The 26412-nt window shown below is 48.4% G+C and overlaps 1 protein-coding gene across 2 annotated transcripts in view; it reads left to right on the plus strand.

Moving 5' to 3' along the window:
* The window catches only part of SPON1 (spondin 1), a 242759-nt gene extending 217611 nt beyond the window's left edge, over positions 1–25148 (plus strand). The window contains exons 7-16 of one of the 2 annotated variants that reach the window (XM_031681171.2): positions 6928–6992; positions 12186–12384; positions 13382–13522; positions 13964–14039; positions 15062–15244; positions 17439–17609; positions 17687–17854; positions 18712–18876; positions 20867–21130; positions 22781–25148. In XM_031681171.2, coding sequence (XP_031537031.1) covers positions 6928–6992; positions 12186–12384; positions 13382–13522; positions 13964–14039; positions 15062–15244; positions 17439–17609; positions 17687–17854; positions 18712–18876; positions 20867–21130; positions 22781–22944 — 1596 coding nt within the window. In that variant the 3' untranslated portion in view covers positions 22945–25148. Of the gene's footprint in view, positions 1–6927; positions 6993–12182; positions 12385–13381; positions 13523–13963; positions 14040–15061; positions 15245–17438; positions 17610–17686; positions 17855–18711; positions 18877–20866; positions 21131–22780 lie in introns of both variants that reach the window. The other variant, XM_006203551.3, reaches the window with a different exon arrangement.
* The last annotated feature ends 1264 nt before the right edge of the window (positions 25149–26412 follow it).

Consider the following 26412-nt stretch of genomic DNA (forward strand, 5'->3'; position numbering starts at 1 on the left):
GCTTTGGCTCCACCCTCAGCTGCAGGCTGCTGGTGGGCAGGGGCTCAGAAGGACAGCAGCCACTTCCTTGTCACAGCCTCTCGTGCATCTGGCAGATTCCGACTGAGCACATTCCAAGCACTGGTTCTAAACACTGATAGTCCAGCAGTGAGTGAGCAAAACAGACAAAAGCTGTTGCCCGCCTGGAATGCCTATCCCAGCAGGGGCAGATAGATGCTAAAAAGTAAGTAAGCACAATATACCGTGTATCAGATGGTGATATATCAGATGGTGACAAACATTACAGAGAAAAGATCATCAGATGAAGTGATGAGCGGGGAGCAGTTTGAGGAAGGGGCAGGGAATTGCTATTTTGAATAGTGTGGTCAGCAGAGGCCTCACTGAGAAGGTGACATTCGAGCAAAGACCTGGAGGGGGCAGGAGAGTGAGTGCTCTGCTATCTGGGAGGACAGCATTCCAGGCACAGAGAACAGCAAGCACGAAGTGTGCCCGGCATGTTGGAGGAAAGCTGTCGGGGCGGCTAGAGCAAAGTGAGCAAGGGGGGAGCAGTGAGAGATGAAGTCAGTGAGGTAACGGAGCAGGGGATGCTGGGATGCAGAGCAGATCATGAAGGGCTGTGGGGGCCACGGCAAGGTCCCCATGTGCTGTGCAATGTGAAGCCACTATAGGATTTTGACCAGAGGAATGGCCTGATACGACTGTTGTGTGACGAGCTGGAAGGAGGGGGAAGGAAGAGGTCAGGGGTCACCCAGGAAGCTACTGCAATAATCTAGGCGAATGATGATGGTGGCTTGGGCCAAGGTGGTGGCAGGGCAGGTGACAGACAGTGGTTGGCTCATAAATACGTTTTAGAAGTGGAGCTGACAGATGTGCAGAAGGATCCAAAGGGGAGGGTGAGAGAAAGACGCATCAAGGAGGAGAAACCCGAAGGACGGCAATGCCATTAATGGAATGGAAAGAATGAGAGAGGCCAGGTTTGGGGAGGGAAGATCCCTGGGGAGCTTGGTTCTGGACACAGTGAGTTTGAGACACCAATTCCACATCCAGGTGACAGCATCACACAGTCGATAGACAAGCTGGAGTTGCAAGGTGAGGCTGAGGTGAAGGTGAAAATGCAGGAGTCATCAGTGTGCACACAGCTGGTATTTTAAGGCAGGGGACCAGGGGAAACGGCCAAGCAGGTGGAGAGAAAAGAGCCCTGAGGGCTGGGGTCCTGGACCACTTCATGTGTTTAGAGGAAGATGAGGAGGGGTCAGTGAGGGAGACTGAGGATGGAAGAGGTGAGAAGAAAATGAAGAGGCAGCAAGTGCCAGAGGCAGGTGGAAAGGGTTTCAAGGCAGAGGGAGCCACCAGCTGCGTCAAATGGTCACAGAAGCTCCAAGCTGGGCACTGGCCATTGGCTGCAGAGAGAGGTGAGTCTCAGTTACTTCATCTGAAAAAGGGGGGCCATCAGCCTGCCCACCTCAGGGGGCTACTTGCAGCCCACGTGAGACCACGGGCAAACTGTAGAGCGCCGCCGAATATGAGCTGTCTGTTTTTATATATGACCCGAGAAACCCAGAGCCTGTTGAAATGATAGGAGGCGATGCTGGGCACAGTTGATTTTAAAGATGCTTATAGCCCCATTATCGCCTCATAAAATGGCTCATTTCCTGCTGCTTATCACCAGGACACTCACCGAGGGATGAAAAAGTCCCCTTCAGAGGTGGAAGCCATCAGGTCTGATATTTTTTAATTGTTGGTAAGTGGGGATTCTGGGAAAGGGTAGAAACAAATAACGGGACCAAACACTGCCCACCTGGGTCTTTACGCAAGATGCCAGGTGCTTCTCTCCCAGTGGGAATTGGGGGACCCTGTGCCTCAAAGCAAGGGCTCCTTGGAGAAAACTGCCAGCCAGGGGCAGCCACGGTCTTGCTGAAAAACAAACAAGATACAGGAGGGAACGAGAGGGAGACGGAGAGGAAGAATCATCAGGAAAAGTGGAAAGAGCGTGAGTTTTGGAGTCAGACACATCTACAGTGGAATCTTGCTTACTGGATGGTCTTTACAAGTCACTTGAACTCTCTGACCCTCAGCTTCCTCATCTGCAAAATGAAATGGCAGCTATTCCCAAAGGTTTTCATAAGGAACACTGATGAATGGGGAAATGCATAATCGGGTGAGGGTCTCCACGTGCACGCACGTGGATCACTGCCCGTGCATTTAGTGTCACTGACTTTCCTCCTCTTTGGTAGCAGCAGTTTCTCTCCAACTCAGGGACCCTGTGCTGCCTCCTCTTTATCAGAACCAGTTCTCAGGACAGCTTTGACATGAACATTTGTGAACACTGTTATGATCATCCCCCCAGGGTGGCTGTAATATTCAGAACTCAGGGGAGACTAGGACATGCCCTTAAGGGCAGCAGAAGCACAGACGGCGGGGAGGGGTGGGGCTTGACTTCTCTAGAAAGCCCCGCTCTCCTGCTCCACAACTAACCCTCCTAGTCCCTTCTTTTATTTTTTTTATTTTATTTATGTTTGTTTGTTTTGTTTTGGGGGGGTAATTAGGTTTATTTATTTACTTATTTATTTTAATGGAGGTACTGGGGATTGAACCCTGGACCTCATGCATGCTAAGCACGCACTCCACCAATGAGCTATATACTCTCCCCGCTCTCCCAGTCCCTTCTATCTGGGTTCACAGGGTGACAAGTGTGGTCTCCAGAGTCAGACCGAGGTTTGAATTCTAGACCTGCTATTGACTAAGTATGTAATTAATTTGGCAAAAGAAATGTGTTTCCAAGGGTTAAAAACTATATAAGGATTTAATAAGATACTCTATATAAGGTAATTAATAAGGTGCCTAGCACTTAAAAACAACAGATTACGTTTGATATTATTATTGTTTCTACTTGCTTTGATTCCTTTCCTTCTGTGATCATAGATGGCATCCCATTTCTGTGCTTGCTGGGAGGAGGCAGGCTGGCTGGGCCAGCTCCCAAACTGCCGGTCTGAGGCAGGACATGCTATGGGCAGGAAGGAAGCTTAGCCTCAGTCCCGCCCGGAGCAAAGAGGGCCTTAGGAAACAGGCTGTGGTTCAGGCCTGGGAGGCAAAGGCAGACGATCAGGAGCCAGCAAGGTACAGGAACAGAGAGGAGGGGAGGAGCGAGGACCCGGGGAGGTGACAGACTCACTGCTGCTGAGGGTCCTCCCTCCCGCCTCCGCTGCCGGCCCCAGTGGGCTTGGGAGGGTCAGTGTGGGGTAAGGTTTGTTCAGACACCAGCCTCCGCCCGACCCCGCAGACTCACATTCTCCCTTTCTGCTCTGCTCAGACTTGACATCTCCTGATATCCATGTGGTTTCTGCCTCTGACCTGTCCCAGGCCTGTTTCCTCTCCGCACAAACCCTCCTTTTTCCGGGTCTGACCTCAGCCCATGCCCTCTTTCGTGAATCGTCCCATTTGGTACCTGTAGCTGGGAAGTCTGAGTACAGCTGTAACATCTTCATAATATGTTGACCAGAAGCAAATGAAAGAACTTGTCCCCGTGTAGGTGGACACAAGTGACCTGTAGTTTCCTGGAGGTTTTTTATTTTAGTTGGCATAATTCTGGGCAAGTGCTAGCGTCATCCAAACAAGCCGTGAAGTGTGAGTGCCCTGAAATACTCTGACAACGGTCCTAGGGGAGATGTGTGAGGGCTCGAAGGATTCTTGAAAGATCCTTTCTGGGTCTCAGAAACTTATTAAAACAGCTTTTCATTTAAGTCTGAATTTTAGGTTGCTTACTCTGAGTTTGGGTCCTTCAATCTTCAGAATGTAAACTACCTGGCACCTCAGTGCCCCCATCCAAGGCTCACCCAGCTACATAAGCCTTTAAATAAGGAGAGAACATTCATGCTATGGAATTCTACACATACATCCAAAAAAAAAAAAAAGGTGTGGCTTTGCGTTTTCACCAATTTACTGAGCATCCACTGCGCTTGGATATGGCCATGGACAAACCAGACACTCTTCAATCCTGTAGAGCTTTGGTTCTGCTAGAGAATCTTGATGCTTCAAGAAAAATATTTTAAGTGGGGAGGGTATAGCTCAATGGTAGTGTGTGCCTGGCATGCATGAGGTCCTGGGTTCAATCCCTAGTACCTCCATTAAATTAAGTTAGTAAGTAAACCTAATGCCCCCCCCAAGAAAGATAGTTCATTTCTTAAATACATTTTCCAGAACGTCCCTGCGTTATTTCATTAAATAACACAAGGAACAATAAGCTGTTGATCATGTAGATGGTGTATAACTATGAGATGAAAGCTCTGTAATTTACAGGAAGAAGCTGTTCTAATGCCTGCACGTGTGGACCCCACCATCCTTGGAGCCTCCATGGCTCAAAAAAATACAGGTGGAATTTCAGCCCCATAAATAAACATTAACGGAAGGCCTCAGCAATTTTTGTCAGTTATGTGTTGCAAAAGCAAAATCAGTATGTCATTATTTGGGACTTGAAAGCCAAGATTTAATCGTCATACAAGGTGAACCCGCAGGGCCAGCTAACTAGGTGGCTCCCTGAACTCCATCCACATTGATTTTATTTTTTAGTAAAGTATTTCTTCAAAGGCAAAAGGATTGTCATCAGACAGTATCTCATTACTTGGATCTCACGCTTGGATTTCTTTTTAGTCTTGCCCTGGCTTACCCTAATTTGAAGACCTACAACACTTTAAAAATCAACAGAAAGACAGCTATGATACCATAGGTACTTAACGTGGAAACTTTCCTATGATATGACAGTAAGGGAAAAATGTAAAAATAATGGTGCAGAATAAGATATTGAGCATGATGCGGATTTCTGTGGGAAAAGCTGTATCTAATGTACATGCACGCACACGTGTGTATACATATAGTAAAAGGTCTGGAATGATCCGCACCAAACTAACATTCTGGAGAAAGAGGTGGCAGATGGCAGGTAGATGCTAAACATTGAGTGGAATGCTCAACATTTACATTGTGTGCTTCTGTGATGCTAAATTTTTCCACAAAAAGCATGTAATATTCTGAAATTAAAAATCAAAGAAAAAAAGCTAGACGATGTGGTCCATGTAGACAAACTTCAGGAATTAAGAAATTACCATGGACATTGTGAGGAGCCGTTGCAGGGTTTAGGCAGGGAAAATAGATATGGTCAGATCTGCAGCGACGAGGAGGGTGGACTGGGAAAAAGCAAGAACATACTGGAGACGGGGCAACCAGTGAGGAGACCGTGGAAGGACTCGAGAAATGTGAAGGCTATGAACGCAGTGGATCTTGGGGCCTGTGAGCCAGGGGGAGATGGAGGAATACAGGCAGCTGGTGGCCATGCCTGATGGGGCCGGCTGGAGGAAGAGCAGTGTGCTGAGGTCAGGAAACCCAGGTCATGGGAGACATGGCGCTGGCCTTCGGGGAGATAGATAGGTTGTGTCTCATATGTGACTTTGTGCCGGGCATCTTCTCTTGGTCACTCAGCAGATGTAATTAGGAGTGCGTGAGGGATACGTTCTCAACAAATGGGAAAAAAATCTCCAATAAGACATGTAAAACACTCAGTCGGGACTTGAAAATGCTCTCCCTGCAGACCTGTGAGTGTGGGGGGGTGTCCATGCATCCACAGATTCTTTCCTCTGACCAAAAGGGGGACCCCCAGGGAAGCTGGAGCTCAGAATAGGCTGTGAGCCTCTTGTGGGGGTGCCCTGTGGGCCTCACTCCCATCCCCCCTAGTAGGTGCCCAAGCCAAGCTGATGACTGGCTAAGCTCCTGTCCTCTCTAAGGCCCCCCACCCCGCCACCCTTCCCTGGCTGCAGGAGAGGTGCTCCAGACCAGACACTTTGGATAATCTTTGCCTGGAGGCACCTCTGTCCCCCTCCCTGCAGTTCCTTCAGAGCTGTGGGGTTTTCTGGGCAAGGTACCCACCAACTAGGGAGAAGTTCACTGGTTCATCCCAAACACGTGCTAGCTACTGCCAGAACAACGCTAAAGGCTGGGGCAGAGCCGTGGGCCAGCCAAGCTGGGCTCTGTCCATCTGGAACTCAGAGACCTGTTCAGTCAGCACCAGAGCTCTTCCTGCCCCTGCTGGTGACATTATGGGCTTTTCTGTGCAGAGTGGTTGGTGGTGTCTGAGCATTGCTGGGCGCAGGCCAGGGGAAGGGGAGCTTCAGCTGAATCCACTCTAGGGGAGCCCCAGCCAAAGCTGAATTTGGACCTGTGAAAGCTTCTGCCTTGAAAAGAATATGGTACCCCTCAGCCCTAGTGTGCTACTTGAAAATAAAAACCCAAACAAACCTCGAAGTAAAGTAAGATTAACAAAATTCTGATCTTTCCCCACAATGATGACTTAATGACTTCTTTCCAAATGTTAATTTTTTGAGGAAGAATTTGATAATTATTTTGGGTCCCCAGGCTTGAAGGGCGCCCTTAGTATTGTCCAAAGTGCCTAGATTACCACGAGTGGTCCAGGGGTGTGGCCCAGGCTTCCTCTCGCCCTCCTTGTCCAAGGGGCTCTAAGCCAGGGTGCAAGTCTCCACAGCAGGAGAGGCCTCGAGGGTGACAATCCTCGGGGTCACGGGGTGGCTGCCGTTGGCGCCTGGACATCCAGAGCACGATGCACCCTCCAGGCTGGACACAAGATGGAGGTCTGGCCATCCCAGGAGAGTGCAGGTCAGAGCCTGGCTCCCGTGGAGAAGGAGTGGGCTGAGCTGGAAACCTTAGGGGTATGTGGCTCAGTGGGTCAGCCTGCACACAGCCCTACCTCCTGGGGTTGCCAGGACTCCAGGGATCCCCACCCTGGGGCCCGATGGCGCCACACCGGGCAGGTAGAGCCTCAGCAGCAGGTAAGGGTGTGGGGGTGGATAGTGTCACCGTGTCAGAGCCCTCTTGTTCCCTGAGCCCAGCTCTCCTCATTCAATACCTGTGGTCTTTGTTTTACAGAGCGATGAGGTCCTCACCGTCATCAAAGCCAAAGCTCAGTGGCCAGCCTGGCAGCCTCTCAACGTGTAAGTACAAACAGGGCTCTGCCCATCCCCTGTCCTAGCCTGGCACTTGGGGCCACTCACCCACTGGCCGCTGCCACATGCCAGTTATGTTCTGAAAGTCAGCAACACCTCCCAGGTGGATGAGCAGGTGAGGTGCACTGCCTGTGCGTGGCCTATCACGTGCCCCTACCTTCTCAGGAAGTGCAGGCTTGATCTCTGTGTCCTGCGTGGCTTTAACACCGCAGCTGACCCAGCTCAGACGTTGGAGGTGTTAAGAACACGCTTAACTATAAAGCTCTGAAAACCAGGGAGAGAATTCTCCACTGAGATATAAAATTGAGAGTCACCAAGGAATGGGAGGCAATCAATACCAAGGTCATGGATGAGAGAGAGCGTGAGAATGAGAGTCAAGGGCTTGGGACTGAGTCTTAGGGAGCTCCAGCATTTACGGCTGAGGAGGACCTGCCTGCAAAGAAGGCAAAAAAGGAGCAGCAGGGAGATTGGGAAGGAAGCTTGGCATCCGGGAAGCCCAGAAAAGAAAGTGTTCAAGAACAAGAGAGTGGTCAGCTGTGCCCAGTGCGGCTGAGAGGTTGCGGAAGATGAGAGCTGCAAAAGGTCCCTTGGATTTATCAACATGAAGATTCATCAGTGACGTTACTGGGACTCCTCTCTGCTGAGTCAGGGGGGGAGGGGTAAAAGCCTGGAGCAAGGTGAAATCTGAACAGAGTGTGGTTATGGAGTTGGTGAGTGAAGTGAACTGTTCTGTGAAATTTGCTCTGAAAGAAGAGAGCCTGGGCAGTAGCTTCAAGGAGGTGAAAGAACCAATGGAGCTTTTTTTCTTCCAAGATGAGACTTTCTGAAAACTTGAAAAAAATACTTAAGGACACCCTCCCACCCTTCAGCCATCCCTTAGACTTCCTGAGACCCCAGTGGAACACAATGAATCGACGGAAAACACTCATATCTCCCAAACACCCAAACCCTCTCCACTCAGTGCTACCAGCTCGTTAAAGTAAAGGAATTTTCCTTTGGTTTTCCCATACCCTAGTCAACCCTTTCCTCTTCCAAATCTCATTAGGAAGTCAAATTAGGAAGCCTACTGGCAGCCAAGTTTTGTTTTGCAGAATCAGCCCCGCCCCTCGAGCCGGAGCCTGCTAGATTGAGGTTAATGGGATTCCAGCCTCCCTCAGGCCAGTGGAAAGCCAGGGTGACCTACTTTGTGAAGTCTTGCCCAGAGAAACTGACTTGTTTTTCAATGATCTTCATCTTTATCCCAGGACCACTTCTCAAAGGACAGCCATAAATGAACAAATTAGCTGCTGACTTGTTTAGCTCAATAAATCAAGCTGCAGCTCCGACAGCCCAGAGCACAGGTAGAGACAGGAAAAGACAGATTCTGAACAAAACCCACATCCTTCACGAGTTCCTGAGTAGAAAATGTCCAGGTTTCCTGCAAATCAATGCTGAATTTCCACCACCCAGTTCCTCCAGTTTAGTCTGAATGTTAGGAATTACTGGAACTTTAAAAGAATCATTTTTATTCCCTTATAATGAATCCTCTAAAAGACTGTACTCCCCTTAATTAGTCCCAGCCATTCTGTTTAATTAACATTTGATTAGACAATGGCCCCTGTTTTCAAGACAAACGAGGAGCAGGTAAAATAGAGACATGGTCACCCTTACCAGAAATCCTGCCTCTGGAGGATCTATGCCCCTGTAATCAGCCCAGCTACAGGGGGGTGGGGGTCAGGGCAGAGGCGTCTTTCAAATCAGGGCTGGAAGTTTCAGGGCCCTCCCTGCCTCCAGTAGCACCTGCCCAGGTCTGTCAATGTCCTCAAGGTTGTAAAGGAAGACTGACCTTGGACTAGAGGAGCAGGCAGTGGATCTCATCGGCCAGGTGGACTGGAAGCCCTAGATGCCTCCAGGTTATAAACAGTTTTCCTAGGCAGGAAACCTTACTGAAACCTTCCTCTTCCTGCACTGAACTTCAGCGTAGGGAATGGCTCCGGCGCCCCCTAGTGTCCACATTGGGTTTCTGCAACTTTGAATGCTCTAATGGGGATTACTTCAAACAGGTACATGGTGAGGGACCCAACTCAGCCTAAGAATGACCTGAGTTACCAGTGACCCGAGTCTCACTGATGTGGAGCTGTCATTTAGGATGGGATAGCGAGTCTCTAGAAGGACCATGGAAATCCTTTATTGCTTGTTTTCTTTCGCGGTGTTTATGGAAGTTTCGTTTAGAAAAGCTGAATGAGAAGGAAATCAATGTTCGCCTTCCTATCACGTGCCAGTCACAGTGATAAGCAGTTTCCCCACAGAAAGCCCTGAGGTGGATCTGAGGATGCTCCCACTTGCAGATTAGTAAATACAAAGGGAGGTGAGGTGGAGGGTTCCTCCAAGGCACTGCTGAACTCCCAAGGGGCCAAGAGCCAAGGGCTGGGGCATAAAGCAGCCCCGCGCATGCTGCCCACATGCCAGTGCTCCCTGGTGGGCAGTCACTGGAAGGCGGGCACCAGACCATGTCCTGTTAGTCCCATGGTGAGCAGTGCCGCAACTCCCCAGACTGCAGTTCTTATAGAAGCCAAGTGTTTAAAGACCCTGCTAAAAGCAATGTCTACATGCCAGAAAATGCACACATGAGAAAAGGAAGTGAAATCCCCCAATTTGTGCCTCACTAATTAGCAGACTATGTAAGTGGGACGTTAGTGGTTTATAAAGGCTTCCTAATAAATCATCTTATTTGAGCCTCACAGCAAACTGCAGGTGGCTAAGGTCAGATGAAGAAATGGAGACTAGAAGAGGGTGAGTGAGTTACCCAAGAGCTCATAAGTAGTGACGCACGAGTCGTCATATATCCACTTGTTCAGTTGGCCCACTGGACACCTGGGGTGTGGCTGTGAAATTTGGGTTCCTGCCCTCAAGGAGCTCCTAGTCTAGTGGGGGAGACCCAGCAGTGAGGAGGAGATTCCAAAGGGCAGAGCTCAGAGACCTACGCAGTGTATGGAAATACACACCAAGGGCACTGGCCTGTGTGGGGGCTCAGAAAGGCTCCAGGATGAGGTGGCCCATAACCTGAGGCTTGGAAGATGAGGAGTCCAATGATTCTCAAGCTTGAGGTGCATTATAATCACCTGGAGGGATTATTAAAACAAAATACTGGATTCTACCCCCAGAGTTGCTAATTAAGGAAATCTAGGGTAAGGCCCAATAACTTGAATTTCCGACAAGTTCCCAGGGGAGGCCAATACTGTTGGTGTGAGGACCACAGACCACCGACAAAGAGCTTTCTCAGCAGATGCAAGTGAACATGGGACCTGAAACCAGGCCAGCCTGGCAGGATACAGGGAGCCTCTGGGGCAGCAGGCAGGGTCGGACAGGGAGGCTGGAGAAGGAGCAACACTAGACCTTGCTGATCAGCTGATGCCAAAGCCAGGGCACAGGCCAGGCTCTTCCTCTCCTCAGATGCCAGAACCTAGACTGACATCAGGCTGAAATGTGAGGTGCACTCAGGAAGGCCTCCCTCACCTCCTCTCCCCTTTTTTCTGATCTTTGTATGAGCCTACAGTGCTGCTTCTCTCAGGAGCAGTAATAGTAATACCTGGTCAGGGGCCAGGCACTGGGCTTAGTACTGGATGTGAGCTCTCTCCTTAAACACAATACCCTTTTGGAGTGGACATGGGGATCCCCATTTTATAGATTTGGACACTGAGGCACAGAAAGATTTGGTCATTTGTCCAAGGATATGCAGCTCTAAGAGGCAGTGCAGGTTGCACACCCAGGCTCTCCCCTCCGCTCCCCGTCTCTGCTCATTATTTGAGCCCATCTGACCTGCACAGCCCAAGGGGCCCAGGCCCACAGGGCCCAGTTGGGCCCGGAGTCATCACTTTCTGGGACAGGTGAGGGCAGCCTGGAGCAGCTGGTCCCAACAGAGGAGCACAGGGACTCCCAAACAGCTGTCAGCTGGGCTGAACAGTCGAGTTGGTTCCCAGCAAAGGCTCCCCCACGATCAGCAGCCTGAGCGGGTAGAGTCAGACAGGGCCACCTTCACACATCAGCCTCTACCAGCTGTGCCTCGAAGTTCATCAACCTCTAGACGCTCTCCTTTGTCCTCTGCAAGAGTAATAATTCTCACCCCACAGCAGTGTCATGGGGGAAAAATAACATAATGCAGGTGTGCCACCAAGTGTGTGCTGAGTGACTGTAATTCCCACCACGCCTCTGGGTGGGATCTCACACAGCCCTGGCCATGCCTAGGACCTCTTAGCCATACGAGGAGCTCAGGGTTGAAGAACTGCCTCCCACAGCTTGGAGGTGGTCAGCCAGAGGTCGCTGGCTCCATAGCTGGGTCCCTGCTTGCCTGCTGGAGGAAATGACCGGGGAACCAGCTAAGAGGCTGTGAGCTCTGTGCCCTGGCATTACCTTGCGCTGAGCAGCCTGTAGAGGGCAGTGGAGGCAGCAGGCAGGGGAGAGACCCCCTTCAACAACAGTGCAGTGGACCAATCAGAGCAAGAAAGGGGTCGGGGGGTGGTACTTAGAAACTGATCGTGAAAACCCTGACCCCAAACTAAGACTGACTGGGGTTGTGGTATCTGTTCTGCCACTTCACTTTGTGACTTTGAACACGTGACATGACAACCCTTCGGAGCCTCAGTTTCCTCATCCATAAATCAGACTCAGTAATCTTCACCCCAGGTCTGTCCTGAGGCATCTGTGAGAACATAAAAGGCTTGGGCATTGTTGCACAGCTTTTATTTGTTGAGTTCACCTCACAACCAACACAGCTGGGTGCACACATAGCCCAGTGTTGGTTCATTCATTTATTCGGAAACATTAGCTGAGCATCTCCACTGTGCCAGACCCTGTTGTGGGCACTGGAAATAGAGCCATGAAAGAGGCAGACAGAAACTCTGCTTCCCCAGAGCTTACACACTCCAGGGAGAGATGACAGTCAATAAACAGCTAAACAAATAAAGAAGAAAATACAAAATAACGCAGACACATTAAAACTGGCTAGGGTGGTGGCATATGGTTCTCTCTGCATGTAGCCAGAGGATGGGCTCGGAGAGAGAAACCAGTAGCAGCCAAAGGCAGAGATCGATGGGAGTCCAAGAATCCCCCTTCTTTCTTTCCCTCTCATCCTTTACCCATTGTCTGCCAGAGTGTGCACCCCAAGAGCTGACGGTAATGGTCTCTGTCTTCGGGTTCCAGAAGAGCAGCACCCTCGGCTGAGTTTTCAGTGGACAGGACACGCCATTTAATGTCCTTCCTGACCATGATGGGCCCCAGCCCCGACTGGAACGTGGGCCTATCTGCAGAAGATCTGTGCACCAAAGAGTGCGGCTGGGTCCAGAAGGTGGTGCAGGACCTGATTCCCTGGGATGCCGGCACCGACAGCGGGGTGACCTATGAGGTGCGTGTGCGCCTGGAGTGGTGAGTGACCAACCTCCCAAGTGCCTGCTCTTTGCCTGGCTATGTTCTGGGTGCCCTAGACACAGAGGAGAGTGTGGCCCAGGCTCTGCTGGACAAACTCAGTCTGGTAGGGGAGCCCAGCATGGTTCCATCACCACATCCTCACCTGCTGTGTGACTTGGGCTCCGGGAAGTGTCATGCAGCTGGTCAGGAGAGCCTGGGGAGGGAATCTGCAGATACGCTGTTGGAGGTAAACAAAGGAACAGGGGGCCAAAGTCATGGAGGCAAAGAGAGAAGGGGGGAGAGAGAAGGGGGAACAGCAGGAAGTGGATGATCGTTAAGCTGAGTCAGATTCTCAAAGTTTCAGAACAGCCACGTTAAGGAGTTTGGATTCTCCTGTGAATGTCAGTATTTTTAGAGATGGTCAGCATGCCAACTGCATTGAAATCTGGAGCCATCAGAAAACCAGTGGTAGAACAGCCTAGAACAGACGTTGGTAAACTAAGCTCTGGACTCCACCTCCCACCCCCAACAGTAAATTAAGTTTTTGAGCCCAGCCTCACGCATTCAGTGACAAGTCTGGGGCTGCTTTCTCACTACAACAGCTGAGCTGAGTCGTTGTGACAGACACAGTATGGCCTAAAATATTTACCAGCTGACCCTCCGCAGACAAAAGTTTGCCAACTCCTGGTCTAGTACAAAGAACTCTGAATTCAGGCCAACCTAGTTCAGCTATTCCCTAGCTGGAAATGGCTCTCTGAAACTCGGCATCTTCATCTGGGCATAATCCTACTGTGTACATGGGAAATTGTGGAAGTATAGATCTACAAATTTCTATGCACAATGCATGGCATGAATTGAATTCTATAAACATAACTAGTAGTTATACTTGTTAAATTCCTATCCACGTTTTTGTTCTGATCATGTATCAAATTGCTTTTGTAGTTTTTAACCAGTTTTATTTCCCACTTTCTGTATCTGTGTTTTCTTCACTGCAGTCACCCAACAAACCCACAATTCCCCAGGAGAAAATCCGGCCCCTGACTAGTCTAGACCATCCTCAGAGTCCTTTTTATGATCCAGAGGGCGGGTCCATCACTCAAGTAGCCAGAGTCGTCATCGAGAGAATCGCCCGGAAGGTACTGGGTTAGGGCTCACCCTGGCACAGACCCTTCCCACCAGGCGTGTGAGAGACTGGACCCTTTTCTGCGCTAAAATCATGGGGTCCCTGGCGTATTCTAGCATGTGGAATTCCTGGGCCTCTCAGAGTTTCTAGAATGCAAATTGTTTATAAGTTATAAATGAGAAAAGTGAACGTAGTGGTACAGTTTGACGCTCAATGGAATGATTGGATCCAGGTACCCAGGCTTCATCATGAATTTCATAATCAATTGTTAATGTCTGCCACGAGTCAGGAAGTGGGCAGCTGTGGCTTTCTTGCCATTTCTGGTTCAGTCAGGTTCTAAGAGTTGGCCCAGGATTTGTATACAGGGAGGCATTCTATTTTATATCCTCCCTCATCTTTCCCCTACACATTCCATTCTTTAATGTGAGCCCTCCAAGTAAAATTCCTTTTGCAGGGGGAGCAGTGCAATATCGTCCCTGACAACGTTGATGATATTGTTGCAGACCTAGCTCCAGAGGAGAAAGATGAAGGTAAGTTGTTTCCCTGTGGGGCAGGTGGCAACATAAATTGGAAACTAAACTTAAACTATCTTCTGGGAAGGCAATTTGCTAACACGTTTTAAAAGCTACAAATATACTATGTCCTTAGACTTGGTAACCCCATCTTTGAGGATTGCTGCTTGAGAAATAATCCAAAACAAAGCCAAGGCTAAGCACAGAGTGTAAGGGAACTGGTGAAGGCAGGACACCTCAGCAGTATCAGGCCTTTCACATATCATGTAAAAGGCACCTTCATGGGCTTCACAGCGCTCAGGTCCCTCTGTGTTGATCTCACGCTAGCCTGTGAGGCCGGCTGTGGGTCAGTCCACCTCCCTAGCAAGGAAAGTGAGCCCAGACCCTAAAGTCAGGGAGGCAATGCAGAGCCGTGGTTTCAGCTCACATCTTCTCACAGACCCAGAGCTAGACAAGCTGGGCTCTCCTCCTATGGCCGTGGGCAGGAAGCCCAGCTTTCTGCCACCACTTTGACTATAAAATGGGGATAAAAACAAGACCCTGCCTTGTAGAGTTGTCGGAGGATCAAATGGGATAAAACACATTAGGTTCTTAGGATGATGCTCACACCTAATAAGTGCTCAGTGAACACTGGTCACCCTTATTCTTATCATGACCCTGTGGAGGGGCTCACTGGGAAGATAAGCAACAACACATAAAAAAGCCTGCGCTTCCCCAGATTGCCTAGGATGGCCTGCACCTGTGTGCAAACAGTGTCTGCCAAGGCGAGGAGCTGGGAATGAAAAGATGTCCATGTGCTGAGGGGATGGGATTGTAAGAGAATTTTGCCTTATTATTATGTGATTGAGATTCGTATTAATAGAATGCTAAAATAGAACTTTTAAAGGGCAGTGAATGGCTGCTTCCATCCCAGGAGGAGCCAGGCTCGCTGAGGCTGGTCGGACAGCAGGGATTTTCTTGTCCCCACATGAGCTTGTCTGGGGAGGCCAGTCACAGCTTCCACAGGCTCCCAGGGAAAACATGTCCCCTCCTCTCCCCAGATGACACCCCTGAAACCTGCATCTACTCCAACTGGTCCCCGTGGTCCGCCTGCAGCTCGTCCACCTGCGACAAAGGCAAGAGGATGCGGCAGCGCATGCTGAAAGCACAGCTGGACCTCAGCGTCCCCTGCCCTGACACCCAGGACTTCCAGCCCTGCATGGGTCCGGGCTGCAGCGACGAAGGTGAGGAGACACACAGGCCTCCCTCAGGGAGGGAGGGTTCTGCCTGGCTCTGCAGGCAGTGTCCCTGGTAAGGCATTAGGACCCTGATGCGTTGTAAGGGTACCATCTCGGGCAGACCCCCATCTCCATCAGTGTCCTGAGGGCTGTGAACAGATGTGTCTCATGACATCAGAATTCTTGAGCTTGACCACCTCCCAACCCCCAGCCATGGAAGAAAATACACAAGTTGTTGAAAAGCTAGCAAACATGACAAATTACAGATAAGCTGCCTGCTTCTGTGCCTTAACTTCAATCTCAAGAAGCGGGGAACAGGTTGGCCAAGATTGAATCTAGATCACTGCTCTAATTCTCTGTCATTCATGGGCCCCGGTGTATGTCCTGCCTCAGCCTGAGTCCGAGCCCTCACTTCCTTGCGTCAGCACCTTTTGACTGATTGCAGCAATTCTGCCTTTGTCTCTGTAACTGGTCAAAGGTCAGGTTTGAACTCGGAGCTTGTGCCGCCCATGGCATGAAGGCTCAAGCCACAAGATGGCGCTACACTGACTGGTAAGGCCAGCTGCCTACTTTCCAGGGTACAACTCCTCTCTGGTCAGATCCATACTCTGTGCTTTCATCTTAAGTGTCTCGGAGGTGCAACGAGGCAATAGGAAGGGATGTATAGGCTGGGCTGGTTTATGGCATGAAGAAAAACCACTTCAAAGCTGAGGATAGCTTTAGAAAGCTTACCCCGCTGCAGGTCATTCACTCTCTGGCTCTCCCTCAGGACAGCCTTAAAATCCCTCTCCTGGCTGCACTCCATTGTGGGTGACGGGAGGAGTGAACCTTGCATGGACAGCCATTCCTACAAACAGGCAGCAATGCTGGAGGATTTCTTTCTCAGGGATGAGGATGGGGAGGGGTGGGCTGTCTGACTGAGACCTGCAGTGGATCTGAGGTGTTTAACCAGCCCCTCCACAAGGGCACTGTAGTTCAGCTGGCTCCCAGGTGGTAAAGACAGTTCTGAAACCTGTTGCACTATACCTGCTGTGTGTGTGGGGCGGGGGGGTATATAGTATTGAATTTACCATCTTAACTATTTTTAATTATACAGTTCAGTATTAAGAGTACCCCTACATTATTGTGTAACCATCACCACCATCCATCTCCAGAATTCTTTTCACCTCGCAAAACTGAAACCGTAGACCTATTAAGCACTAACTCTCCACTCCCTCGCACCCCCAGTCCCTGGCAACCAACATTCTACTTTGACTCTTCTGGGTATTGACTCTTCTAGGTATCTTTGTAAGCAGGATCACATACAGTACTTGTCTTTTTGTGAGTGGCTTATTTCACTCAGCATAATGTCCTGAAGGTTCATCCATGTTGTTAAGGGGTCAGAATTTCCCTGGGTCTAACATGTGGGTTCCAGCTGTCTTTCTTACTGTATCACCAGCTATACTGTCTATAGGTTAAATAACCCTGTGTGGGCATCACACATGTGCACATGATAGCCCGTGGACGTATGCATGCTGGTCTCAAGCTCTGACTTCAGTCCTCCTTTCACATCATCTCCCAGTGCCACACACAGTACGCTCTGTTCGGGTCGTCCGTACGAGCTACACTGTCCCTTCACCTTAAATGCAGCTCTTCTCTACCCAACAGAAGTGCGCTCAGCTGTGCCCTCTTGTGGGCAATCTTCCCCAGAATTCCAAGGAACAAGTTTCCCACTTCAATTCCCTGGGCTTAACTTCTGTTGTATTTTCAATATCTAGAGATACTGCCAGTTTGTGTGCCCATCTTTCTGGAGTAAGAACAAAATCCGTATCTTTCTTGCCCTTTTTTTTTTAACCTCAGAACATACCACTAAGCAGTCAGTAAATCTTTATTGACATGAGTAAATGGATAGATGGATGACTTTTTTTTTAAAGGAACTAAACGGGTGCGTGCACACCTATACACACACACACAAAATCCATTCATGCACCTTTCAAATGTATTGTCACGAGATAAGGAGTAACCCCGAGTACTCTGTACACCTGGAAAAAGGCATTTCCTTTAGAGAACAATTCCCAGTCTAAAGATGCATGCCTTTTCCATTGACTCCATCCTCAACTGCCTAACTCCCCCTGAACGCCAGCTGGCATTCCCGACTCCTGCCTTGGGGAGTTGGGTCCAGCGGATCCAACGGGCAGCAGCGTCTGCTGATGTGTTGCAGACGGCTCCACCTGCACCATGTCCGAGTGGATCACCTGGTCACCCTGTAGCATCTCCTGCGGCACCGGCATGCGGTCCCGCGAGAGGTATGTGAAGCAGTTCCCGGAGGACGGCTCTGTGTGCACGCTGCCCACCGAGGAGACGGAGAAGTGCACAGTCAACGAAGAGTGCTGTGAGTGGGGCACGGGGCGGGTGGAGGCCGGGGTCTCGAGACTGCCAACGCGACACCAACGGCACAGGAATCCCCAGCTCCCAGCAGCTGCCTGATGACCGAGTGGGGCGAGTGGGACGAGTGCAGCGCCACCTGCGGGATGGGCATGAAGAAGCGGCACCGCATGGTGAAGATGAGCCCCGCGGACGGTTCCATGTGCAAGGCCGAGACGTCTCAGGCAGAGAAGTGCATGATGCCCGAGTGCCGTGAGTGGGCGTGAGGTGGGCGTGGGGGAGAGGACTGAGGACCACAGCAGCCCCTACTATTACCACCATCAAGGCTGGGCAGATGCAGGGGGAAAATACAGACCCTGTCCTTACAGGGTACTGCTAGGAGCAAGATGAGGGCTACAGGTATGACGGCATCAACCAGATTGAGAGAGCAGCCGCCTTTAAGGGCCATTCTGAGTAATGCTAGGGTGGCAAACTGGTGGCCTCTGGATAGAATTCACTTGTGGCTGTGTTTTATACGACCCCAGAGTATCTTGGGGGTGGGGGTGATTGATAGATGCAGACAAGATGTGCATTCTCCAGGTCATCACAGACCTCTCATTCTCCTTGGAGTTGCCTGTGGTCCCATGTGCTGCATTAGAATTCCTGCTCTATACACAAATGCATATAGGCCCATACATCACTACACAGATGTACACATGCACCCAGGTACACGCACATTCTAGAGACTTCAGCACCAAAGTGTCCAAAAACACATCCTTGAGCCTGTCTTTTAGTTCATGGCTCTTGGGGCATGTGGGATGTTTGTCTCTGGGAAGACCCCATTCAGACTCTCGGGTGTTTCAAGTGGGGATGTGTGCATTCATATTACTAAGCCACATCTGCTGTCACATCATGACCACCAGCTGAGCCAGGGGAAATGCAGGAGTGACAAGAGCAGTCAGTAGTCTGCTGAGCCACTCCTTGCTCCATGGGGGTCACTTGGATTATCTGAACCCATTGGTCAATTTCACATAAGGTGCCCTGCGCGTGGGACAGTGAAGAGTTTGGAATCATCTACCTCTCTAGGGCAGGGGGCCTGATCTCAGTAGCAAACCTGGTTCTTGACCTAGACACCATTCCATGCTTGCTGTCCCCATGGTCCGAGTGGAGCGACTGCAGCGTGACCTGTGGGAAGGGCATGAGGACCCGCCAGCGGATGCTCAAGTCTCTGGCCGAACTCGGGGACTGTAACGAGGAGCTGGAGCAGGTGGAAAAGTGCATGCTGCCTGAATGCCGTAAGTCCTGGAGCTCCTGGGAGCCACCTCTCCACTCCTCCTGTTAACCAGCCCTGTGCGAGATCATTTGCTGGGGAGAAAGAGCACAGGCCTAGGATCTCTGTAGCAGTAAAGTATTTAAACTTCCATCTTCTCAGGAGTAATAGGGGATCCCACTACTATCTCCTTAATACCCAAACTGCATGATGCCGTGAAGTCTAAACAGGAGACTTGGACGAAAAACAGCACAGGCTCAGTAAAACTTATTTCATAGTTTTCCACCCCTCCCCAGATTAGAGGCTTGTCTGACCCCTGGGTTTTCCAAGGGTTTTAATCCTTTCTCCTCCCTGTGACCATCTTATGTGACCATGACCAGAAGGTGGACATCAAACCAGTGACTCCTGTTATCTTTGCAGCCTTGATAGTAGACAGGCCAGCAAACCAATAAGCTGAGCTTTCAGAAGTCCAAGGCCCACTCCCATCTCCTCCCAGATCTTTGTGATCAGCTGTGTTTATTACCTGGGGACTGATTTGCAAGGAGAGCCCATCTTTCTGGCTAGTCTGTCGTGACAGCTTCCCTTTCAGGTGGTGGGAAGCCAGCCATGCTTGCTGAGATCTGTTTTCTGGCTTCCTCTGAAATGCACTTGCAGTCTTCTGTGGTTCCTCTCTCTTGTATTACTCAGGCTGCCTGCCCGAGTGCAGATCCCAGCTCTGTCCCTTACTGGCTGCATAAACTTCAGCAGATTACTTAGCACCCCATCTGTCACCCGTAAAATAGCAAGAAAGACATCTTAGCTTGCTCTGCGAATTAAACCACAGAACTGGTACAAAGTGCCGAGCACTGGACCTGGAGAGTGCAGCCTCCGTCAGTGTTATGTAGACCAATTCCTGAGCTTTTTTAAACCAGACTCAGCCATGTGTGGAGGTGACTCAGGCCATCAAATTAAATAAAGCCTGCGCTTTTTAATAATTAAGATTGACCCAGAGTTCAGCCCAGCTGGGGTTCCAGAACCTTCTGAGACGCTGTAACCAACTTAAACAAAACTCTATAGCCACAAGGTCCACTGAATGAAGGGAGAAAAGAAAGAATATTTAAATACTAACTAACTGTGGGCCAAGAATTGGGCTGGGAGCATTATTCCCCTCAATCCTCACAACCTGATGAGAAAATTACCATCATACCCATGATGCGTACAGGAAAGCTGCCGGAGCTCCCACAGGGAGAAAAGGCCTGAGACTGTGAACAAAACGAGTTCTTGCTACGTCTCTCCAGCCTGGTCCTCACTTTGCAAAGGCAGTGGAGAGTTTGGAATCATCTACCTCTCTAGGAGACATCCTGAGAGTCACCCTGTTAAGCTGTTCTCCCTCCACATTTTGAGATGCTGGCTTAATGAGAACTTGCTGGATCTCTTACTGTGATAAGCCAGGACACCACTTGCTCCTGTCCCTCTTCTCTACTGAATTTCCCACTTCCGACTCCTGTGTTTTTTGCAGACTGCCACACAGAAGACCCAGGATGATGTCGAGAACAAGAGACACTGCCTGGGTCTTACTGCAAGTCAGTGTCCTTAGTACTGTCCACAGGGTTCAGCTCTGAAAAATGGCACCAGTGAGCTATGCCTTCCCTGAGAAAATCAGGGTCCTCTGCTGTGGGAAGCTGGTCTGTGCCACTTGAGGCTAACTTGATACTCTTCTAGAAGCTTGCAGGGCAAGAGGCTTTGAACTCATCTTCAAAGTCCCCCCAAAGCCATCTCAAATCATAAAGAGGGCAAAGAAGGTTGGCTATGATTTGGGCACTAACCTTGCATATACTGCTTACCAACCATGTGGGCTAGATAATCTGTCTCTTGGAGCCTCAGTTTCTACTTTCATAAAAACAGTTTCTACTTCCATAAAAACAGTACCTGTTTTGAACATTTTAACACAAGCCTATGAGAAATGCCAAGGAGTATAAGTGACAGTATCTTGTTTCAGACATGAGATGCACTCATGCCCATCTCTCTCTTGCCAGCCATTGACTGTGAGCTCACCGAGTGGTCCCAGTGGTCAGAATGTAACAAGTCATGTGGGAAAGGCCACATGATCCGAACCCGCATGATCCAAATGGAGCCTCAGTTTGGAGGTGCACCCTGCCCAGAGACTGTGCAGCGGAAAAGGTGCCGTGTCCGGAAATGCCTCCGAAATCCATCCATTCAGAAGCTGCGCTGGAGGGAGGCCCGAGAGAGCCGGAGGAGCGAGCAGCTGAGGGAAGAGTCTGATGGGGAGCAGTTTCCAGGTACTGTCTAAAGTGCAAGGCTGGCCTTCCAGGAGATGTCAAAGCAGGGAAAACCAGAGCGGATTTTAAAGAACTTGGTGGAGTTTGCCAGTTAAAGAAGGGCATCCCAGGCAGCAGGAGTAGTAACTGCAAAGACAGGGAGACACTAAAGAGCAAGAGATGTTCAAGTAGAAAGTGGGATGCAGGAGGAACACACTACAGGGGGAGGCAGGAAACCCAGCTGGGGAGTTAGGGACTTCACTCTGTAGATGAAGGTTTTAAGAACAGTGACTTTAACTGACCTGTGTTGAGTGGTTTGGAGGTGGCAAAAACAGGCAGAGGCGCCAGTTAAATTTTCTGTATAGCCCAGAAGAGAGATTATGTGTCCCCCTTCCTCCAGCATAACTTGAGGGAATTCCAGGACTTAAACAAGCCTGCCTAGAGCCTCACTGCTGAATAAGCTGGTCCAAGCCAAGAGTGCAATATCGTCAGCAAAAACGATGAAACAATAGTTGGGAAGATCCATGGTCAGTCTTGGGTCCAGGCCAATTGATGGTCTTTGGCTTCCCTGGAGTGGGTGACGAAGGTGCTGTGTGTAAGTGAAGGTTAGTGGGTTTCTACTTTTAAAAGTACAGCTCAAATTACCCCTTTTTCTTTTCTCTTCCTTGAAACATTACACCTCCACCTAGACAATGAGAGAAGTGCAGTTACAAGGAGCTACCTGAAGCTCACAATCTTTCCACTAGGGAGACACTCCCATACCAAAATGCTGTCTGTTGCACATGGTGGTCAGAGGCCAGTCAACATTCATTATGCCCAACCATGTGCCAGGCAAGCACTATGCCGTGAAACTTAGCTTCGTATTGACTGGATAATCATAACTGTGATTGGTTTTACAAAGGAGTAACATACAAAGCACTACAGAAGCTTTTTTGTTTTTACCCAAAGATGTAACCTAATCTGGGGGTCAGCAAAGTCTTAAGAAAGGCAAACCTATCTATAGAGGAAAAACAAATTATATTTGAGTTTACTTAGCATAGGGGGGAAGCTAAGTCCTTGGGGGAGCAATGCATAAGAGAAAGTGATTAATTGCTTGTTGAGTGGTTGCTGCATTAAGAAGCCACCCCAAAACAAATGAAATTAACACGATTCTATAGGGCAGGGACTTTGGCTGAGTCAGCTGGATGATTCTTCTGGGGTCTAGCTTAGGCTCATCCAAGTGGGTGCTGTCAGCTGATGGCTCACCTGGGGCTGAAGGTCTCGACCGGCCTCACCTGTGCTCCTGGGGCCTCTCTCCACGTGTTCTCTCCAGCAGATAGCCAGGCTTGCTTACACAGTGGTGGAAAAGTTCCTGACAGCTGTTTCCAAGCCATGTTTGCTCAGGTCCCACTGACCAAAAGCAAAGTCATATAGCCAAGCCCAGATTCAAGAGGTGCAGTAGCAGACTCCACCCCTTGATGGGAAAAAACTGCAAAGTATTTATGGCTTTTTTTTTTTTTGCAGTCTATCACATGAGCTCACAGTCCCTAATAAGGACTCGAGCCATTATTTAAATAAACAAGAGCAGACAAGAAGCTCAGACAACTAAGTTGACAGTTGTTTACAGAAGTTCAGCATCCTTGTTCTTCCCCCAATGTCTGCTGGCCTAACCAGGTCTTCTCATGCTTTCAGGCTGCAGGATGCGCCCCTGGACGGCCTGGTCAGAATGCACCAAACTATGTGGAGGCGGAATTCAGGAACGCTACATGACTGTAAAGAAGAGGTTCAAAAGCTCCCAGTTTACCAGCTGTAAAGACAAGAAGGAGATCAGAGCATGCAATGTCCACCCATGTTAGCAAGGGTACACGTCTCCCAGGGCTGCACTCTAGATCCCACAGTCACCAATGGCTGGATTGTTTGTTTGTTTAAGGCAATTTAAATCGTGTATACTAGTTTTCTTTTCTGCAGTGTGGTCTGCCCAGTAGTCTTGTGGATGCCAGGGACATCCTTCTGTACACTTCTTGGTGGGCAAAATCTGAGAGGGGCTCCGTCATCCTCAGCCGGCCCTCCTGCAGCACAAGTTAGTGTCCGCTACCCAGTACTGAACAGAACTGTGTCCCTCTGCAGCATCCACCTGGGCAGCAGGACAGAGACCCCGGCCTCCTTCACAGGGAGAGGCCACTGTGTCTGCAAATAACTGTGCTTCGGTTCCAGGGTGTGGCAGGGAGGAAACATTCCTGATCAAGTGGAGAGCAGATTCCCCTCGTTCTCGTCTGTGGCCTGCTTGCTCTTGCAGGAAACTATTGTTTGCCCATCTCTTCTTGTTTAGTGGAACTTAGGGTCCCTTGTTGAGTCTCCTCAGTCATCAGTAGCTCTTGGGGAAAACAGCTGGCAGACGTGATGCTGGGTGGCTTTTCTTCTTTCATCGAGAAGTTGTGAATACGTGTATCTCACCCCCTAATATTGGTCCTGATACCACAAAGGAAAAAAGTGATGGCTGCTTCATTTGAATGTAAAGCAACCAGTTCTTACAGCCGAAGGAAAAGGTACCAAGTCCAGAAATTGTTTTTCCCTTGTTTTGCAGGGTTTGGGGGACACAATTCTCTTAGGAAGCCAGCTTTACAAAACTTCTGATACTAGATCCTTACTAGAACCAAGGCCAAGGCAGCAAAACTGGCCTCTGTAGAAGTCCCAAACCTGAGTTTTTAAAATCTTCTGACACGCAGCTAGGTTTTTAAGTTTTCAAACCAGTTTCTAACAAGAAAACATTGTTTTATTTATGTAAACATTTTGCTGAGTTGGTCCACAGCCTAGCATGCCATTCCTTCAACAAAAATACTATCTCTACTTGAAAAGTTTTGGGATTTTTTTTTTTTAAAGACAAATCTAGGGGAAAAGGAATGGTACAGAATCAAGCTTGGCAGAGAAGTCTGGTGGGAAGTCAAACCTGTGTCAGCTCTCCACACCAGGGGTCTGGTCCTCCAACACAACCACAGGGAAGGTCATGGTTTCCCATCCCCTCCTGAGCACTCATAAGCACACCAAATTCAGAGATACCGACTGCCAAGGTTTAGTGTAAAAGGACATTTCACTGAGAAGAGTCTATCAGCAGGTTTTACTTATTCATTTGTTGTTGAAATTATTGTTTCGTTTGTTTCAGGCCTTCGTTATCATGCTTAATCCAAATACATACCATGGATGAGATGCATACAATGCTTTGAATACATTACTTTAAGAATGTGCATCAAACACATCAGGATATTTCCAGACACAACATTATATATATATATATATATATATATATATATATATATATATATATATGCATGCTATAGCCGTGATCTGTACTATTTTCTTTATAACACAAGAGAGATTGTTCAATAAACTCATTAGGTCTATCTTTTGTGTTTTAGTTTTAAACGAATTCAGTGTTCAGAAAGTTGGGCCTTTTTTTACAACTGTTATCCATTTCAATCACATTTAGCTAAAAGATACGCCTTTTGCTCCCTCATTCTTATCATTATTACCACATCCCTGAGCTTTCTGGAGGTTTGAGTTGTTTCCAAAATTATTATTTTTTTCATCCTTAAGTGAACTGCTTTCTCCCTGAACAAAGCAGCATAATATAAAGAAATAAGAGGTTTAATTTTCTACTTGGAAAAAAAGTAAGTCCTGATACAGAATCTGCCCACTTTTGCAACATTTACTGTTAGCTGTCTGGAGGCATCTTTCCTCTCACCTACGAAAATCAAAGTTCCATATAACAGCAATTCCTAAGCAACTAAAGACAAGCCACCCTAGTTTCTCATGTTTTTATCTGGTCTCTACTGGGTACATTTTTAATCCTCATTTTGGAGACTTAAAACCAGGCAACTGGTTAATGGCTGAGAATGGGTAACATGTTTCTTGTTACATAAGTTGTTATTCTTTTGTTTGTTTCCAAGGGGGAATTTATAAGCATCAGATCTCTTTCTTACCAAAGTCTTCTGTTAGGTGGTTTATAGTTTTTCTGGCTAACTAATCATTTTGGAAATAAAGACTTTTTAATACAAAAATGAAATCTGCTTGGACTTCCACTTGAGAAAGTAAACAGATTATCAGACACTCAGTAAAAATTGCCATATAAAGAACAACTATACTTGTGTATATTTTTATCAATGCCAAACCACTTGGACTTCAGTTTACATTCAAACTGTAAGATGACAATAAGTTCAGAGATATATTCCCCAGCCAGACATGGGGTCACTCACCTGTCAACTTGCCAGTGCATTATTTGAAGGAACTCTGTTGTAGCAAATGAAAATAAAGTCTGGGCTTCTTCAGACCCAGAATTGAAAAAATTTTAAGATTTTCTGCTGGTTTTAATTTGACCTCTGTGTATTAAACATGTTTTAGGCACAGTCGAGGTCTGTATACTTCTTCCAGGAAGTTAGGGATACATTATACATTCTCACATGACTACAATTCTCCAGAAATTTAATCCAGGTTAAGTCTGCCGCTAAAATGTCAAGACATAAAAATTCTCATGTCAAATTATTTCTGTGACCTAACAACAGTCCACATGTTTCAGACAATAGTTTAAAGGAGTTAAATATCAAATTGTATCAGGACTGTACGGTCTGTTCCTTTCCCCCAAGAGTTAAATATTCATATCCTAAGAAATAGACAGCACTATCCAAATAAGACTAAATAAAAATGTATAACCTCTAATTATAACACAGAATCAAGGAAGACCTAGAGATTCCACTGTTTGGTACTATTAATTTTCATAATAGAATGATTCATTTTGTTTTTCATATTGCCGCAAGTAGGGAGAATGAATGAAAATAAAATAGTCCCTTCTGAAAATGAGATGCTGTAACCAACTATAAATAACAGCTGAATGCTAATGAGCACAAAGATAATTTTTCAATTTAAATCCTTTGAAATCTGTGGGCAAAAGATCTATACTAAAATGTCAAATTTAAATAACAGCATACCTGCTTCAGAAACACTGTCAGTTTAGAAGGTCTTACATGCTCTGTCAGGCAGAGGCAGAAGTTGTAATGGTTAAGCACGGGGAACCTGAGTTCAAACCACTGCTGTGCCCATAAATAGCTGTGAGAGTGGGCCAGTCTTTTCACGCTTTCTGGCCTCAGGCTTTGTCACAAGCTTTCTTACACTAGAGGATTTCCCTACCCCAAAGTTCTCACCTTGTGAGTGGATCCTGACGATACCCTGGCAATGGGGGTCACTGAATGCCAGTTTTACCCTACCAGTCCCTCGCTTCCTCATCAACCAGTAAATGCCCAGTTAAAGCTGGCTTGAGTTGCATTTCTGTCACT

The sequence above is a fragment of the Vicugna pacos genome, chromosome 10, assembly GCF_048564905.1.
Source record: "Vicugna pacos chromosome 10, VicPac4, whole genome shotgun sequence".
In the NCBI taxonomy this organism is placed as follows: domain Eukaryota; kingdom Metazoa; phylum Chordata; class Mammalia; order Artiodactyla; family Camelidae; genus Vicugna; species Vicugna pacos.